Genomic DNA, 20,433 nt, shown 5'->3' on the forward strand with positions numbered 1-20,433 from the left:
ACAATGACATGCAATCATTTAGGTGAATCTCACAAATATGTTGAACAAAATAACACAGATCCAATAGAATAATACCACATGATTCCATTTGTGTAAAATCTAAATATAAAATATATATATATAAAAAAAAAAAAAATATATATATATATATATATATATAATATCTATGGTGGTGCGCCTGGGTGGCTTAGTGAGTTAAGTATCTGCCTTCGGCTCAGGTCATGATCTCAGAGTCCTGGGATCGATCCCCACGTCAGGCTCTGTGCTCAGCAAGGAGCCTGCTTCCCCTTCTCTCTCTCAGCCTGCCTCTCTACCTACTTGTGATCTCTGTCTGTCAAAAAAATAAAGTCTTAAAAAAAAAAAGTCTATGGTACCAGATAAAAGGATAATGTTACCCTTTGGGGTGGGAAGTAATCTTCCCTAGAGGGGAGTATGAGAAAGAGATACTGGAGGGCTGGTAATGTTCTGCTTCTTGCACTCAGTAATGGTTTCAAAATATGTTCTGGCAATTCAATGAGTTGCCGATTTTCCATTTGTGCACTTTTCACTACCTATGTTATGTTTTATTTTTATTTTTTTTTTAAAAAGACTTTATTTATTTATTTGCCAGAGACAGAGGGAGAGAGAGCGCGAGCACAGGCAGACAAAGAGGCAGGCAGAGGCAGAGGGAGAAGCAGGCTCCCTGCCGAGCAAGGAGCCCGATGTAGGACTCGATCCCAGGACCCTGGGATCATGACCCGAGCCGAAGGCAGCTGCTTAACAAACTGAGCCACCCAGGCGTCCCTATGTTATGTTTTAATAAAAACTTTATTTGGCAATAAGCACTTTGCTACTTTTATCAATTTTTCTAAATGCATTTTCTGAATAAGCATATCTATCATTCATAATTCTTATTTATTTACCTCTTTCTTGAGCCACAGGGAATTTAAGGTGGTTCAAAGGTACATGACTGATGCAGTCAATTTTAGACTAGACTAAAGAACATCTATGTCAGACCTGGAAACTCACCATTGCAGGAACTGCCTCACTACCTGACAACTGTTTGTCAAGTGCTTTGACCAGTCAAGCACCAATAAGAAGCATACAGCTTACGTGAAAACATCTTCACCCATATCATTCTCAATCTTCAGAAAAAGCAGATAGACCAAGAAGGCTTTTTGTTTGCGTGTTTGTTTGTTTGTTTGTTTCTTTTGTCTTTTTGAGAAAGAACAGCATGCACATGCTGATGGGAGCAGCAGGGGGTAGGACAGGGGGAAAAGGAGAGAAGGAATCCTAAGCGGGCTCTATGCCCAGTGCAGAACATGAAGCAAACTCGATCTCACAGCCCTAAGATCATGACCTGAGCCAGAATCAAAAGTCAGATTCTTAACTGGCTGAGCCACCCTGTTGCCCCCATTAAACTTTTTACTTTTTTAAAAAAATTTTTAGAAGATTTTATTTATTTGAGAGAGAGTGAGCAAGAGAGAGAAAGAGCATGAGCAGAGGGGAGGGGCAGAAGGAGAGGGAGAAGGAGACTCCCCACTGAGCTGGGAGCCCAATGTGGGACCCAATCCCAGGACCCAGGGATCATGACCTGAGCCAAAAGCTGACACTTAACCAGCTGAGCTACCCAGGCACCCCCCCACACACAGCAGAATTTTGAAAGGAAAATCAAATTAACTATATATTCAAGGAACTTCTAATTTCCATTGTTATTTGTTTCAAAAAAAGAAAAATCAACCTTTTTTGAGATCCATCATCTCTCCCTTATGACTTAATAACAGGCTGCCCATGCGTTTAGAAATTTCACCTCTGACCCTAGACTCAGTTCTATTTCAAGTTAACATGATTAAGTACAGCAAAAGAATCAAGTGATACGCTCATCAACAGGTATAAGCAATCTCTAAAACTTTCTTCTAAGACGCTCTCTATGACCTGAAACTGAGAAATTCAGTCTTCTGGAGGAGACAGGAGAGAAAAAGTACCCCGGAGTCTTAAGGAAGACTGTAACAAGTCATGTTGACAATTAGCACTTCAGTTAAAGCCTCAAAAATGTTGATCCGTGGATTCATGTTTTACACCTAAAAAGACATAAATAATTTTGCCTGGACTGTTGGAAATCTGTTCCATCAGGGGATCTTAAGTAGGAGGCCCATAATATTCCTCCAGAAGCAAATGATCTTAGGATTGAAACAGCTGATGAGTGACTCTTAGATCAGGCAGATGACTAACCAATATCGACAGCTTCCATCTAAGAAAAGAAGAATGATTTTCTGGTATCTCTACTTCTCCTTTCTAAAAATTATTTTGTTTACTCTTTATCTTAGTTATTATTATGTTTTGGTATCTAATGATCAACTAATGGTTTCTCATATACTTTCATGTATTTTGTGAAAATCTCCTTATAATCCCACTAATAATATGTAATAGATGTTCTTGGAAACACCACATGCAGTAAATATCCCTCCTTCTAGAGCATTTCTATACTGGAATTTTCTTCACGTTATTAACCCTAACCTTCAGTCGTACAAATATTCAACCTTGCGGGGCACCTGGGTGGCTCAGTGGGTTAAAGCCTCTGCCTTCACCTTGGGTCCTGATCCCAGAGTCCTGGAATCGAGCCCCACATCGGGCTCTCTGCTCAGCAGGGAGCCTGCTTCCCTTCCTCTCTCTCTCTCTCTCTGCCTGTCTCTCTGCCTATTTGTAATCTCTGTCAAATAAATAAATAAAATCTTCAAAAAAAAAAAAAAAAAGAAAGAAAGAAAGAAAGAAATTCAACCTTGCTCCCAAGTCATTACAGCAGTTTCAACAGAATCAACAACACCAGGAGCAGGGCCTAAAATTGTCATTATCTTTCCTTTAGTAGCAAATCTTTATCTTTGGGCATCCTGAAATTTCCATCTCATTGCAATAAATGAAAATCAAATGTAAACTAACTGCAGCAGATGTACTATTGCTCATTATATAGAGTCACCTATCTTCATGATCACATGGAAAGACTTTCTAGACTTCCTCGTAATTAGTTAAGAGCCTTCTGACAGGTTTGGGGAATGAGCTGTGAGCAAAAGTGACCGACCTCTATTAGTTTACTAAATTCTCCTTTCTCCATCTGTTCTCTTCCTCTGATGCAGAAATCTGGTAGCTATGTGTTCCAGGTGGCTTACCAACAAGAAAGAAACCCTGAACTGCCACTTAGAAGAGAAGCATTCTATCATCCTATAGATAAGTCTCAATGTTTTTAGTGTCCCTAGGCTCTGATCTTCACAATCACCTTTCAGCAAGATGGGAAGGCTAGAGGGGACTGCAATTGGGTATATCCCTTCTCTCCTGTTGGCTAGGTAAAGTAATATCCCTTGAGAACAAAAAGTTCTGAGCATATTTCAAAACGATTAGTTTTACCCTCCTCTGCTGAAGGTACAAGAGAATTGTTCACTGACCTTCACCTTGAGAACCTGGTGAGGTTCCTCACAAAACTGGGGAGGTCGAGAAGGTTGTTCCCCTAAGGCTGGGCTCCTAGGAATTTTTAACTCTTAAGTCAGTGCACTCAGCCCTCAGTCTGAGTTCCATTAGTCATAGTTTAAGTTTTCCTACCAGATCCTACCTAGCTCCAAGAGTTTCTGTTCCCAGACAGCAGTTGTCCTCTTTCCTCGCCTCTCCCTCCAACTGTCAGAGGAATGATTTGCTCTGTGATTTCAATTATGTGATAAATCTTAGAAGAGCTGTTGATTTTCAGTTTGTTCAGCCTTTTCTTGTTGCGAGGATAAGAGTAACAACTTCCAAACTCTCTCCATGTCAAAGAGGAAACCAGAAAATCACCACAATATTTTTTTCATTGTTCATCAGCATGTCTTTTTCACACGTGAATGTGAAATATTTGTGAGAGCAGGAACCACAGTCCTTTTATCTCTGGATTCCTAGTACCCTGCACGGTGTTAGAATTCTTCAGGGCTCAATCACGCACCTTCTTATCTGCTCTTCTCCATACACTCTCTAAGTTATCTTATCTATTCATCCAGATTTAACACCAAAAGTTATAACTCTAGCCAATCCCTATCTCTCCTTCAAAGTTTGGCTATTTATAACATCTGAAGCATAAAAAATCTGTAACTTTTATTTTAGTTGCTAGTCTTAACCTATTCATCCTTTCCCCATCTTGATCAGAGTTAATGGCATCACCGCCTAATTAGTTCTTCCTATCAGAAATCTGGCAGTCATCTTTGGCTCTTTTCTCTTCCTTAATAACTTTTTCCAAATCTACTACACTAAAAATAATCCTGTCATTTCAACCTCCAAATATATCCCCCAATCCACTCCTCTCCATCTTCACTCTAATCAATTTGGTCCAAGTCATCATCATTTCTAGCAAAGTCTTTCATAAAAGCCTCCTCATTGCTCGATCCACTTCTGTTCTCATTCACTCTACTCATAGAGCAGCCAGACTGATATTCACATTTAAATTAACTCAAGTCAATCCCATGTTTAAAAGTTTCCAATTATCATCCTCTTTTACTGAGACTCACACTTATCATTCTCTATAAAACACTACCCTATCTGAGTCCTACTTCTGGAATCTCATCTCCCACCATACTCCCATCTTAAACACTATATTATAGACACATTGGTCTTCCTTGTCTCTCAAACCCTTCGCTACTTAAAAACTTCAACACATCATGTTCCCTATGCTTAAAAAAACACTCTTTCTCTTAGCATTTTTTTCCATTAAAAGACCTCACAATCAAAGAGGATTACTATATTAAATGGCCATTTGATTCTAATGATTAAAATTTTAGATTTTCCTAGTTTTTCAAAAGTGTAATTTTTATTATGTCCCAACATGAATAAAACTGTTATTACATGAAGATTCAAAACAAACTAATCCAATTAACTGGTTTAATTCATCTGTATTTTAAAACTTTCTAACTTACCTTTGTTATTATGCTAGGTATTGGGAATGCAAAGTTAAGTTAACAGTTGCATTCCAAAGAATTTAACGGTTTTTTTCCCAGTATGCCCATTCTTAATTATCCAGGTACTTGTTTTACACTTTACATATAACCTATAGTATAGTGTCTTTAGAGAAACTTTCCCTCATTTTGATGCTGAGGCAAAAAATAGTAGAAGGAAGGAAGGAAGGAAGGAGAGAGAGAGAGAAAGAAAAGAAAAAAAAAGAAAACAAAAATTATTTAATTTATATATTAAGGAATTTTTGCAAAGGCTGAGTGAGCTGACAACTGACACAAATGGCTCAACTGATCTTCTATGCCTTAAAATTTATAGAAAGTCAAAATTGGACACACTGTTCTACTTATATCTACAGTTTCACATGAATCACCAATATCAAAATTAGTAAATATTCCATTATATTAAACAACTATGAAATAAATAAACCCCGAAAATACAGATTCAAGAAACCTACATTATTATAGCCTTGAATAACCACAAAATGGGATTTGTGTAAATTCATTAGAATGAAATTACTATTCAGGAAATATTAGACTTTTAATGCTATCTGATAGAATACTTAGTTATTCTACTATGAAAATATATATGGAGTATGAGAGACATAAGTCCTATTTTTTATATATTAAATGAATACCTAGAATTCAGTAAGCGGAGGAAGTTATCCCCTTCAAAAGGTAGTCAAGAGAGAAAAAAATGAGATGACTCAGAAAGAAGTCTTAGAACACAGATGAATTAAAGAAAGGATTCATAAGTATCCTGGGTTTTAGATCAGAAAGACAGAAGGAAAACACCTAGAAAATTATATACCATAAATCCTCAGCATAACAGGAATGTGAGATGAAAAATCTAACTATTGAGAGACTCTATTAATTCTCTATTTTTTTAGTGGCTTCATGTCCAGTGTGGAGCCCAATGTGGGACTTGAACTCACAACCCTGAGATCAAGACCTGAGCTAAAATCAAGAGTTAGACACTCAACCGACTGAGCCACCCAGGTGTCCCTGATTCTGAATTTTTTAAATTGCATAAATCACAGATCAACAAGAAGAATGAGTTGCCTAAGATAGTTTAAAGGAAATAGCACCCATTAAATAAGAATTAATTTTTAAAACATCCAAAAGTACTAGTCTTTTCTCCTACCATCTTCCTATCCAAAAATCCAAGCAAAGTGAATTGTATTTATTATTGAAGTAAAGCTATTTCTTTTCAAGTTTGCCTTGATCTTTGTTTATGTCAATCAAAAGTCACTTTATTTCAGGGGCGCCTGGGTGGCTCAGTGGGTTAAAGCCTCTACCTTCCGCTCAGGTCATGATCTCAGGGTCCTGGGATCAAGCCCCACGTTGGGCTTTCTGCTCAGCGGGGAGCCTGCTTCTCTTCCTCTCTCTCTCTGCCTGCCTCTCTACCTACTTGTGATCTCTGCCAAATAAATAAAATCTTTTTCTAAAAAAAAGTCACTTTATTTCAATAATTAGACATTTTTAAGTGTCTAACTTTTTAAAGCTAATAACCAAATATCTATTTTATTTAATGGCCACTATAATCTACTAAATAATGTAACTTAATCTTTATTACTTTCTGAAACTTACAAATAAGATACATAACTAAAGTCATTTAACACAGAGGCAAATTTGCATCTAATTATATATTGATAGTAATTTTACTATTCTATGACATTTCAGTGCCTTAGAGAAAATAAGCAAAATAATGACAAGGTATGCCATTTTAACACAATTTTTTATTAGAAAAGAGTTTACTAAATTCATTTCTATTTCTTGAAGCACATTCTTAAACCATAAGAATTCTTATGCCATAAAAGGATACAACATGTAAAATCAGTTGTGAACAAGAAAGGTTTGCCGAGTTCCTCTTACAGATCAGGCATTCTACTAGATGCCAAAGATAAAATAGTAGATAGGACAAAAATGGTCTTGACTTCACCTAGATTAAATACTTCAACAGTTGCCATTTTAATACTACATAGACAGTAGAACCCCACCCCCCATGCCTCATCCTCAGTTTCACTTTCAGTGCTTTCAGTGACCTGGGATCCACTGGGGCCTGGAAGAAGATGATCCTCCTGCCGTAACAGGTCAATGGTCAATGGTAGCCTTACACTATGTCCTAGGACCTGTGTCATTCTCCTCACTTTATCTCATCATGTAGGCACTTAATCATCTCCCATCATCACAAGAAGAGTGAATATTGTACGTGATATCTTGAGAGAGAGAACCCAAAGTAATATAACTTTTATTAGAGCATATTATAATTGTTCCACTTTATTTTTTTTTTTTAAAGATTTTATTTATTTATTTGACAGAGAGAGATCACAAGTAGGCAGAGACACAGGCAGAGAGAGAGAGAGGAGGAAGCAGGCTCCCTGCTGAGCAGAGAGCCCGATGCGGGACTCGATCCCAGGACCCTGAGATCATGACCCGAGCCGAAGGCAGCGGCTTAACCCACTGAGCCACCCAGGCGCCCCAATTGTTCCACTTTATTATTAGTTATTATTGTTTATCTCTTACTGTACCTAATGCATAAATCAAACTTCATCATATGTACATATCATATGTATCATATGTATGTATGTACAGAAAAAAAAAAACAGTAAAAATAGGGATTATGTGCCATCTGCCGTTTCAGGCACCCACTGGGGGTCTTGGAACATATCTGCAGATAGGGGTAAAGGGGACTACTCTAAACTATTAGAAACAGTATACCACAACTTAATCTTAGGTAGGTTGAAACTAAAGCGCTGACAAAATTTAAAATAAAATGCACACAAGATAATATAAAATGAATGAGCAGATAACCCTCAGCCATCACAAGACAAAAAGACATTTATGCCCTAGTTTGCATTAAAAGCAAACATGAAAGTTTCTCTGTTTCATCTTGGGGCTCGCTCCTAAGGTAGTCATTCTCATCCTCTCCTAGAGTTCATGTCACTTCTCAATCTGTCCATCCCTACAAGCAAACCATCTTCTCCACAACCAGAGCTCCCACTTAAAAAAAGCATAGAGGCTGAGCAGTAAGAGCATGTTAGAGTAGATGACAGTTATCATGGACAGATTAGAATTTTAATATATAAAATCTTTCTCACATTCTCAAAGTTACTTACACTTCAAAATATAAATAATATTACTGGCACGGAGTTAAAAAGAGATGGGTGAACAATTTTTTAAAGACTATTTTCTATTTTACTAACAACTGAAATAAATGGAATTGACTCTTTTTTAATGTTTCAGGCCACTGTGAGAATAAATTGCTATGTTTCCCAAATTATGTTGATAACTTAATGAAATGTTCAGTGAAAGCAGGACTCAGTGGTCAAATATGTTTAGTAAACATTGAATGTCCTAACCCCTTCAGAGCACTTTTAGACCCTCAGAAGTATTACAATAAAGAAAACTGCTTGACCTTTTTTTAAAAGAACCTTTCTAAAACTATTTGATCAAAGGCTGAATTAGGGGGGGGGGGTAATATTTCTTAATGTCCTCTGAATTATTTTTTAAAGAAACACACTTTAGAATATATTACATAAATGGAGAAAGACGTTTTACTGGATAAATATAATTTACATTATCCATACTAAAACTGAGGGGAGAACTACTTCTTTTCACTTTTACTACCCTATAAATTATCCTGTTTTCTTTTTAGAGTTCCATGATAATTAAAGATGAAAGTATCAAACTCATAACCTAACAATTTTAGTTTCTGAGGAATAATATTCCAAGGGCCGCATTTTAATACATACTCTTCAGTATGTTATGCTATCAGAGATAATATTTAGTCTATACAGATCAGCTTACTTACGTCTGGGGCTCCTTTTCATTTTGTTGTTTTTGCTGGGGCTGAAGAACGTTATTTACCAGTTCAGTGATCCCACTAAAGGGAAACCACCTGTTTAAATAAGCAAATAATGTAACTGAATAACAATGTAGGTCAAATGTTTTCTTAACCATAATAATAAAGAGACACAGGCACAAAAGCTACAGCCAATGGAAATGTGAGCTCCAATTACCACCAGGCAGTCAGAATGTAGGGAAATTAAGATTGAACACTTAACCAGTCCCCAAGCAGGCAGCAAAAAACTACATCCAGTCAACATGTGGATGAAGTAAGAAGCTGCAGGCAGCTCTCTTACAAGCCAGAGAGTCAGAAAGCAGAAGACACACTAGCTGCAGCCTATCCAGTATTAGTGTAAGCTAATACCATCCAAGGTGCAGAAAGCAGAATATGGCAAAGGTACAGAAATCAAGCCTACTGCACTCTTAATACATTTACTTACTGTGTCGGTTGTGGTTTGTGCTCTTCTTTGACCCTAAAAAGATAAGTTTGCACAACTGAGTGCACTGTACTAAGAAAAAAATTTCTCTCTACAATTTGTGGCCATGTAAAAATTAAAAATGAGGTTTGTTACATAGAAAAGGTTAGTGCCTTGCTACTTGGAATTATACATTTAAATTAAGTGGACACACAAAAAAAGATGTTGAATCACTTGTTCTGAATAAAGGACTGATATTAATACTCTACTATTGTTTTAATGATTCCATGATTTAGTCCTCGAGTTCTCTGCATATTTTTATTAATATTGATATTGAAGCTTTTAAAATACTTAAAGTGCTATATTAAACACAGTTACATTTGTTTTACTGAAGATAAATCGATTTCCTCTTTATTTTTTTAAATTCTTCCTTAATATAAAATGAAGGCATAAATATTTTAAATAAAAATGTATAGTTTTATAAATGTATTTTAAAAGCCTTACAAATGAATTTATTTATTGCTTAAAGGAGCAGATAAAAGAACTGTGGAGGGGTTATGTATCCAATCTACCTAAAAATAACTACTAAAATAACTATGTATATTAAATTTTAAACATTTATAAGCTAAAGTAAATTATTCATATAAGATAACAGACTAAAAATGCATTTAAACTACAATCAACTCAGTGCTTCACTGAAATAGCACTAGATATTTACAAGGTAGAGAAAGCCCACACCCAAGGGTACTGGATTCCTCTGAAATTTGTCTTCCCACATTCTACCTAGGACCAGTCCTGAGAGGTAAATTTATGACTCAGTGATCAGTTCATTAGCTTTTACTTTCCCAAAGAAAGGCTAAGAATTGGTAACTAAAAATGTCACTGAAGTCTAGGATTTTCATAAGGAAATTATATTAACACTGTGCATTAGATTCTTTTTAGATCAAATTGATTTTTTCTTTTCCAGTGTGTTCCTATTTATAATGATATAAACAATAAATGAAAAGGTATACCCTTACAATATTCTTGTGTCCCAACAGATAAATATAATTGATAATTGTGTATCTCTGTATTAACCCAAAAATGAATATCCTGTGTTCCCCGCATAAACTTCAAAAAAGTGTAATAGTATTATCCCAGAGCTAAACCCATATCACTTAATAATTAAATATAGTCATATAATGGATTCATAATAAGATTATATTTAGCACCAAATATCCTATAAGCAAACAAACACAAAAACCTTAGAGTGACACTGGATTCTATCCTGAAAACCTGTTGTATTTCCTAGAGAGTAAGATTAAAAACTGCTTTAAAATTTCAAAACAAAATAGGCCCCAAACAGATAATGGCAAAGAAAGATTACCGTACCAGCTCATCAAAATGGAGAACAATGCAAGATCACCCTTTACCAAGTGACATGTATGTTAAAAACAATAAATATTTAAACTAATAAATGAATATTGAAATAAATATGCAAATGAGGGAAAATATTGTTAAAGAATTCTTGGGTGATCTCTGCAAGAAATCATGTTGCTTTTTAAATTAATGACAAAAGTTTTGATCTTAAACAAATTGATATTAATCTACCAATCAGTTCCTAATTTCAAAATTTTACTTGAAAAATTAACAGACATAAAAATGTTAACTACCAATTCTAGGAAGTATTTCTGGGCATTGTAAGATACGTGAAATATACAAACATTTGCATCAGCTTCCCAAATAAAATATGTATCATAATAAGGCAGTTAAAATATTTATCCCATCAGGTGGCCAACAGACACATGAAAAGATGTTCATCATCACTTACTCTTAGGGAAATTCAAACCAAACTATAATAAATTATCACCTCACACCTGTCAGAACGGTATAATCAACAACACAAGAAACAACAGGTGCTGGTGAGGATGTGGAGAAAAAGGAATGCTCATGCACTGTTGGTGGGAATATAAACTGGTATAGCCAGAAAACAGTACGGAAGTTCCCCAAAAACTTAAAAAAGAGAACTACCCTATGATCCAGTGGTCACACTACTGGGCATTTACCCAAAGAATACAAAAACACTAAATTCAAAGGGACACATGCTCCTTGATGTTTACAGCAATATGGTCTACAATAGCCAAATTAAGGAAGCAGCCCAAGTGTCCATCGATAGACAAATGGATAAAGAATGTGTGGCATATATATATAGTGGAATATTATTCAGCCATTAAAAAGAATGACCTCTTGTCATTTGCAATGACATGCATGGAGCTGCAGAGTATAATGTTATGCAAATCAATCAGAGAAAGACAAAACCATATGATTTCACTCATATGTGGAACTTAAGAAACAAAACAAACAAGCAAAAGAGAAAGAAAGAGGAAAAAAAAAGCAAGAAACAGGCTCTTAACTACAGACAACAAACTGATGGTTACCAAAGGGGAAGCTGATGGGGGAACAGGTTTAAACTGGTAATGGGGATTAACAAGTGCACTTGTTGGGGCACCTGGGTGGCTCAGTGAGATAAGCATCTTCCTCCAGCTCAGGTTATAATCCCGGGGTCCTGGAATGGAGCCCCCACATCGTGATCCCTGCTCAGCAGGGATCCTGCTTCCCCCCAACCCCATTCATGCTCTTTCTTGCTATCTGTCTTGATAAATAAATAAATCAAGAGTGCACTTCTTGTGATGTATGGAATTGCTGAATCACTATATTTCACACCTGAAACTGAAAAAACACTATGTTAAAAGAATTTATCCTGTCTTTAAATACAATCAAGAATATAAAATCATTCTCCTTTTTCCCCAATATTGTAAACAAAATAAAACCTCAAAATGTCTGGACATAATTAAAATTCATGATGAGTTCATTTACAAACAGGTAATATGAAAAAGTAATCATATCATATTTTTTATAATACACTAACATTATTAACAATGAACACCTACATTCCTGCATTCCAAAAAGTGTATGAGGGACTTCCACTTGCCAATCCGATACATAAAACGCTTAGAAATCATCAATTCCATCTTTATAACAAGCAAAAAGCTGAACAAACTGAAAACCAACAACTCTTCTTAGAGCCATCAAAGAGTTTAGGTAACTAGACAAACTGGTGCTCTGAAAATGAAAGAAATAGACAAATAGATGTAGACCATCACATTTTAGCAAGAGCTCAAGGGGCTGAAGCCCACACCTGAAGCGGTAGAAATACTTTTAACTAAAACTGACCAATTACTCAAGACTCAGTGTGGACTGGTTGAGAGTTTAAAATTACAAGTGCCAGTCTTAGATGTGCCACCACATTTCTATAAACTTTAGTAGGAGCCCTACCCGTTGCTCACTGTAAAAACTGAAGAAAAATCTCCTACATCCAAACAAAAGATGAGGAAAGTAACAATTACAAAATATTCCCAGAGCTGTCTACTCTCCTCAACAATCCTAAACTCAAGGGAAAATATTTTATCAAAGCCTAAATAATTGGTTCTACCAAAACCAAACAAGCCTGAAGAAGAAAATTATCTCTTTTAGCCTTTGAGGTGGAAATAAAAACCCAAAACACAAACTACACCCCCTCTAGCCTTCAACATGGGGAAAGAGAAATACCCAACTCAGGCTCACCAAAAGACAAACTACTGAATGCTCCTCCCATAACACCTTCCCACCAAATCAATAGAGCTCCTGAATAATGACAAGATTACAACTAAAAGAACTACAAACTTCAGACACTATTTAGCTGAAAGTCTCAGGGAAACAGAAAGGGAAAGGAAGGAAGGACAATACAAATAAAGACAATAGGGAAGATTTTGGGAAGATGATGGAGTAAAAGGCAATAGAAATCTGTCCCCCTACCTGGACAACAATGGCAAAATTTGTCCAATATAACTATTCTGGATTTTTGGAGTCTAATGAAGGCCTTCAACTTCGGGAGAAGACCTGAACTATATACTACAATTAATTTTGGTCAACTTGGGCTCTTAGCATAATATAAGGGACCCATTCCCCACCTGCCAGACCCACAGCGCATTGCTGTGCACCTGCTCCTGGAGCAATCTGCACACAGCTTGCAGGGGTCAGGATAGGTAAAAAGGACTCTGGCCTCCAAATATCAGTGATCTGTGCTCAGATCGCAGACTATTGCTTCTCATCTCAGAGGTGCAGACAAATAAGTGGGTGGCTGTTGCTGCAACTCCTCACACTGTTGAAGTCTTTCCCCTCTGGCTAAGGTGATTTCCAGGATGTTTAAATGGCCAGCTCAACTCCCCCTCCCCCACTCCGTTCTTCAATTTTTCTCCCTTTGGGAGCCAAACATTCAAAAGCAACTGCATGTATGGGAGAAAGTAAAGTCACTGTACATGCCCAGAGAAAGGTCCAGGCTTAACAAAGACCTGAAAAGACCTTAAATTTATACCACAGGATAAATGCTCAGCACAGAGACAGCCTATAATTAAATACACACACACACACAAAACAAAAACAAGAAAACCCAGTGAAGGGGGAAAAAATCTGATTTCCAGACCTACCATATTAGATTCAAATGTCCAATTTTCAACTTTAATCCTAACACATACAAATAGGAAAGTATTATGCATTCAAAGGAAAAAAGGATGAATAGACACTGTCCTTGAAAAAAGACCTGACAGCAGATCTACAAAACAAAGACTTTAAAACAACCATCTTAAAGAAGCTTAAAGAATTAAAGGAAGATGTGGGAAAGTCAAGAAAATCTATGAACCAAACAGGAATATCAATAAAGAGATAGAAAAACGTAAAAAATAAATAAATAAATAAATAAATAAGGATTTCTGGAGATGAAAGTACAATAACTGACATAAGAAACTCACTAGAGAGACTCAAATTACAGACCAATACCCAAATACTACCTAAAGCAATGTACAGATTCAATGCAATCCCTATCAAAATCCCAATGTTTTTGGCAGAAATACAAAAACCCATCCTAAATTCACATGGAATCAGAAGACACCCTAAAAGCTAAAATAATTTGAAGGGAAAAAAAAAAAAACCACCCAAGAACGAAGCTGGATGACTCACATATACTAATTTCAAAACTTACTACTAATCAGTGTAGCACTGACATAAAGACAGAAACAGACCAGTGAAATGTATAGAGAGCCCAGAAATAAACCCTCATGTATATAGCCAAATGGTTTTAGACAAGGGTGCCAAGACTATTCCATAGCGAAAGGACAGTCTTTTCAACAAATGAGACTGGGAAAACTGGATATCCACATGCAAAGAATGAAGCTGGTCCCTTACCTAACTTATACAAGAATTAAATCAAAATCAAAGACCTAAATGTAAGATCTAAAACTATAAAATTCTTAGATGACAAATATAAGAGCAAAAGCTGCACAACACTGAATTTGTCAATGATTTTTTGGGTATGACACCAAAGGCACAGGAAACAAAAGAAAAAATAGACAAACTGAACCTCACAAAAATTTTTAAATTTTGTGAATCAACAGAGTAAAACTGCAACCCACACAATGGAAGAAAATGTTTAAAAAGTATATCTAATCTCAAGGGACTAATATCTGGAATATAGAGAACTCCTAAAATTTAACACACACACAAAAAGGAACCCTGTTTAAAAATAGACAAAGGACTTGAGCAGACATTTTTCCAAGGAAGATACACAAATGGCCAATAAGCACAGGAAAAGATGTTCAATCTCACTGGTCATTAGGAAAATGCAAATCTAAACTATTGTGAGATATTCTGACACCTATTAGGATATAAAATAACAAGATAACAGGTGTTGGTAAGGATAAGGAGAAACTGGAACCTTTGTGCATTGTTGGTGGGAATGCAAAATAGTAGAGTCACTGTGGAAAACAGTACGGTGTTTCCTTAAAAAATTAAAAATTATTATATGATCCAACAATTCCACTTCTGGGTATATACTAGAAAGAAATGATAGAGGGTCTCAAAGAGATTTGTACACCCCTGTTCATATTAGCATTATTCACAATAGCTATAATGTACACACACCCCAAGGGTCTATCAATGGATAAATGGATAAGCCACACACACACACACACACACACACACACACCCCAAATGAATGTTATGTAAACTTAAAATGTTAGGAAATTCTGACACATATTAGAAAATGGATGAACCTTAAGGACATTATGCTAAGTGAAATAAACCCATCACAAAAGACAAATACTGTATTATTCTACTTACATGAGGTACTTAGAATAGTTGGAATCATAGAGCAGAAAGTAGAATGGTGGTTACCAGATGCTGATGAGAAGGGGAAAATGGGGAGTTCTTGCTTAATGGGTCTACAGCCGTAGTTTGACAACATGAAAAAACATTCTTGAAATGTACAGTTGTGATGGTAATATATTATAAATATATTTAATATCACTGAACTGTGCACCTAAAAGTGGTTAAGATGATACATTTTATGTCTGTGTTTTACCAAAATTAGAAATACTGGTTAAAAATATAAGGACAATAAAATAAATTTTAACCTCTGATACCATAGATATATCAAACAATAAACAGAGCCTGACTCATAACCAAGTAAATATAAAACCTAACACTAAAAGACAATCTACCTACGTTTCTTTTACACAATAAACTTTGTTTAGCTTTCAACAAAGAATACAAGGCATTTTTTGAAGGCAAGAAAAAACACAGGCTGAAGCAACAAAGCAGCATCAAAACCAGACTCAGAATGACAGAGATTTTAGACTTATCCAACTGGGAAGAATAACTATAATATGTTTAGAGCTTTAATGGAAAAAGTGCACAACTTTTTGTTGTGTGGGTTGTGTGAGCAGAGAGGTGGAATGCTTAAGAAAGAATGAAAAGAAAATGCTATAAATCAGTAACAGAAATGAAGACCTTCGTCTTTGATGGACTCGTCAATACACCTCACTCAGCTGGGAACAATCTCAGTGAGCTTGAAGATATGTCAATAAAAACATTCAAAACTGAAAGGCAAAGAGGGAAAAGAGTAAAAGATGAAACAGAATGTCCAAGAACTGTGGGACAATTACAAAAGGTATAACATATGTGTAATGGGAATACCAGTAGAAGAAAGAAAGAAAGAAACACAAGAAATATTTGAAATGGTAATAATGGAGAATTTTCCAAAACTAATGACAAGACACCAAAACCACAGATCCAGTAAACACAAGGAATACCAAGCAGGATGAATCTTTTTAAAATGTACACCTAGGGGCACCTGGGTGGTGCAGTGAGTTAAGCAACTAACTCTTGGTTTCTGCTCAGGTTGTGATCTCGGGATCCTGAGATGGAGCTCAGAGTGGGGCTCCCTGCCCAGCAGGTAGTCTGCTTCCCTTCTCCCTCTCCTTCTGCCTCTCCCCCTACTTTCTCTCTAATGAATAAACAAATCTTTTTAAAAGATGTACACTATGCAAATACTATTTTGAAAAAAAAAACTGCAAAAAAAAAAAAAAGAGTATTTTGAAAGAAGTCAGAAGAAATACAAATACCTTGCCTACAGAGAAACAAATACAGGAATATCGGAATTTTTTTCAGCAACCATGCAACCAAAAAGAAAGTGGGGTGAAATATTTGGTGTTGAAAGGAAAAAAGAACAACTTCAAATTCTGTATCCAGTGACATTGTTCTTCAAAAATAAGAGCAAATTAAATACTTTCTCAGACAAGCAAAAATTAAGGGAAAATTTGTCATCAATGTACCTGGCTTCCAAGGAATGTTAAGAGGGAAGAAATGATACAGGTTGAAAATCCACACCTACATAGAAATAGGAAGAGAATTAGAGAAGGAATAAATGAGGGTAAAATAAAACCTTTTATTTTTCTTATTTTTAATTGATCTAACATAATTTTGTTTACAGTAATAATGGTAACATTGTGTTTGGTGATTATAGTTTATGGACAAGTGAAATAAATGACAGCAATTTTTATGGTACAGGAGGGAAGAATGGGGAATACTCTGTCATATAGTACTTGTACTACCCCAGGGGTAGTATAGTGTTATTGGAAAATAGTTGTAAGCGTACACTAAAAATTCTTCAGCAAACCACTAAAAAATATGCTTAGAGAAGAGAAAGCATGGAACCAAATCATATAAAATGTTGACTTTACACAAGAGACAGAAGAGAAATAGTAGAAAACAAAGAAGAAGCAGAGGAAAAAGAAGAAGAGGGGGAGGTATTATGAATATGAAAATATGAAGAGGAAGGGGAGGAAGTAAAGGAGGAAGAAGGAGAAATAAAAGAACACAGGCAATGAATGGGATAGTTATAAATATAGTAACTATTAATCCAGTTATATCAATAATCGCTTAAATGTGAATGATCTACATACACCAATTAAAAGGTAGACACTGTCAAAGTAGACTAAAAAAAAAGGCCAATGTATTGTCTATAAGAAACCCACTTTAAATATAAAGACACTGGTAGATTAAAAGCAAAGGAATGGAGAAAGATACACCATGCTAACATTCATAAAAAGAAAGCTGAAGTATCTATATTAATTTCAAACAAAGTCAACTTCAGAACAAGAGAATTAACAGGGATAAAGAGGGGCATTCCATAATGACAAAGGGATGAATTCTCCAAGAAAACATAACAGTCCTTACTGTGTTTGTGCCTAGCAAAAGAGTGTCAAAATATGAGAGACAAAAATTGACAGACCTGCCACAAGAAACAGACAAATCCACTGTTAGGGTTAAACACTTCACACTTCGATTAGTAACTGACAGATCCAGCAGGCAGAAAATCAGTAAGGACATAGCTGAGTGAACAGCATCATCAATAAAATATATCTAATTGGCATTCTCTAATACATCATCCAATAATACCAGAATACACATTACTCTCAAGTTCAAATGGAACATTTACCAAGAAGATCACATTCTGGGCCCTAACATGCTCTTTAACAAATTTAAGAGAATACAAATCAAACAAAGTTCCTCTGAGTTCACAACGAAATTAAAACTAGAAACAAATAACAAAACTGTCGTGGAAAACCCAAAAATACCTGGAGATTAAATAATATACTTCTAAGTAACACCTGGATCAAAAAAGAAGTCTCGAGAAAATTTTGAAGTAGTTTGAACTAAATGAAAGTGAAAAACAACCTATCAAAAGTTGCAAGATGCTGCCTCTCTGCCTACTTGTGATCTCTGTCTGTCAAATAAATACATAAAAAACCTTAAAAAAAAAAAGTTCCAAGATGCTGCTAAATCAGTACTTAGATGAAACTTTCAACACTGGATGCCAAAAAAAGATCTAAAATCCATAAACTAAGATTCCATCTTAGGAAACTAGAAAAAGAAGAGTGAATCAAATCTTAAGTAAAACAAAGAAAAGAAATAATAAAAACAAGAGCATAAATCAATGAAATTTGAAATAGAAAATCAATAGTCAAAACCAACAAAACCAAAAAATGTTCTTTAATAAAGACTAATTAAATGACAAACCAAGCTAAAGCTAAGCTAGTCAAGAAAAAAGAGAGAAGTCACAAATTACTAATATCAGAAATAAAAGATGGTCCATCACTACTGATGCCATGACATTAAAAAAGATAATAAATATTAATAATAACTCTATGCTCAGAAATTTAATAACTTTGATGAAATGAACCATTTGCTTGAAAGATACTCTCTATGACAACTCACAACCTTGCAAAATAGAAATCACCAAGGTCCAAAATGTTCCATTTGTGAACTTTACCAAACATTTAAATAGGAAATTACACCAATCCTCTACAATCTCTTTCCAGAAAAGGAGGCTGAGAGAACACTTTCTTTTTTGTGTGTTTTAATTTTTATTTTTTTTTAATTTTTTATTTTTTATAAACATATATTTTTATCCCCAGGGGTACAGGTCTGTGAATCACCAGGTTTACACACTTCACAGCACTCACCAAAGCACATACCCTCCCCAATGTCCATAATCCCACCCCCCTTCTCCCAAACCCCCTCCCCCCCGCAACCCTCAGTTTGTTTTGTGAGATTAAGAGTCACTTATGGTTTGTCTCCCTCCCAATCCCATCTTGTTTCATTGATTCTTCTCCTACCCACTTAAGCCCCCATGTTGCATCACCACTTCCTCATATCAGGGAGATCATATGATAGTTGTCTTTCTCTGCTTGACTTATTTCACTAAGCATGATACGCTCTAGTTCCATCCATGTTGTCGCAAATGGCAAGATTTCATTTCTTTTGATGGCTGCATAGTATTCCATTGTGTATATATACCACATCTTCTATAGACCCTCAACTCTACAGTCAACTAATCTTCGACAAAGCAGGAAAGAATGTCCAATGGAAAAAAGACAACCTCTTCAATAAATGGTGCTGGGAAAATTGGACAGCCACATGCAGAAAAATGAAATTGGACCATTTCCTTACACCACATACAAAAATAGACTCAAAATGGATGAAGGACCTCAATGTGAGAAAGGAATCCATCAAAATCCTTGAGGAGAACACAGACAGCAACCTCTTCGACCTCAGCCGCAGCAACATCTTCCTAGGAACAACGCCAAAGGCAAGGGAAGCAAGGGCAAAAATGAACTATTGGGATTTCATCAAGATCAAAAGCTTTTGCACAGCAAAGGAAACAGTTAACAAAATCAAAAGACAACTGACAGAATGGGAGAAGATATTTGCAAACAACATATCAGATAAAGGACTAGTGTCCAGAATCTATAAAGAACTTAGCAAACTCAACACCCAAAGACCAAATAATCCAATCAAGAAATGGGCAGAGGACATGAACAGACATTTCTGCAAAGAAGACATCCAGATGGCCAACAGACACATGAAAAAGTGCTCCATATCACTCGGCATCAGGGAAATACAAATCAAAACCACAATGAGATATCACCTCACACCAGTCAGAATGGCTAAAATAAACAAGTCAGGAAATGACAGATGCTGGCGAGGATGCGGAGAAAGGGGAACCCTCCTACACTGTTGGTGGGAATGCAAGCTGGTGCAGCCACTCTGGAAAACAGCATGGAGGTTCCTCAAAATGTTGAAAATAGAACTGCCCTATGACCCAGCAATTGCACTATTGGGTATTTACCCTAAAGATACAAACGTAGTGATCCAAAGGGGCACATGCACCCGAATGTTTATAGCAGCAATGTCCACAATAGCCAAACTATGGAAAGAACCTAGATGTCCATCAACAGATGAATGGATCAAGAGAGAACACTTTCTAACTCAGTCTCTTAGAACAGCATCACCATAATTCAAAAAACAAAGACATT

General features: G+C 35.9%; 1 protein-coding gene across 38 annotated transcripts in view; it reads right to left on the reverse strand.

The window, feature by feature from the left end:
* Nucleotides 1-20,433, reverse strand: part of RIMS2 (regulating synaptic membrane exocytosis 2) — a 603,997-nt gene that overhangs the window by 498,582 nt on the left and 84,982 nt on the right. For 23 of the 38 annotated variants that reach the window (XM_059165830.1, XM_059165827.1, XM_059165815.1 and 20 more), the window contains exons 2-3: nt 9,227-9,259; nt 8,752-8,838 (exon numbers count right to left, since the gene is read on the reverse strand). The exons of the other annotated variants lie outside the window; for them this stretch is intronic. In XM_059165830.1, coding sequence (XP_059021813.1) covers nt 8,752-8,838; nt 9,227-9,259 — 120 coding nt within the window. The remainder of the gene's footprint in view (nt 1-8,751; nt 8,839-9,226; nt 9,260-20,433) is intronic. 38 annotated transcript variants of the gene reach the window in all.

The sequence above is a fragment of the Mustela lutreola genome, chromosome 3 (genome assembly GCF_030435805.1).
Source record: "Mustela lutreola isolate mMusLut2 chromosome 3, mMusLut2.pri, whole genome shotgun sequence".
NCBI classification, from domain to species: Eukaryota; Metazoa; Chordata; class Mammalia; order Carnivora; family Mustelidae; genus Mustela; species Mustela lutreola.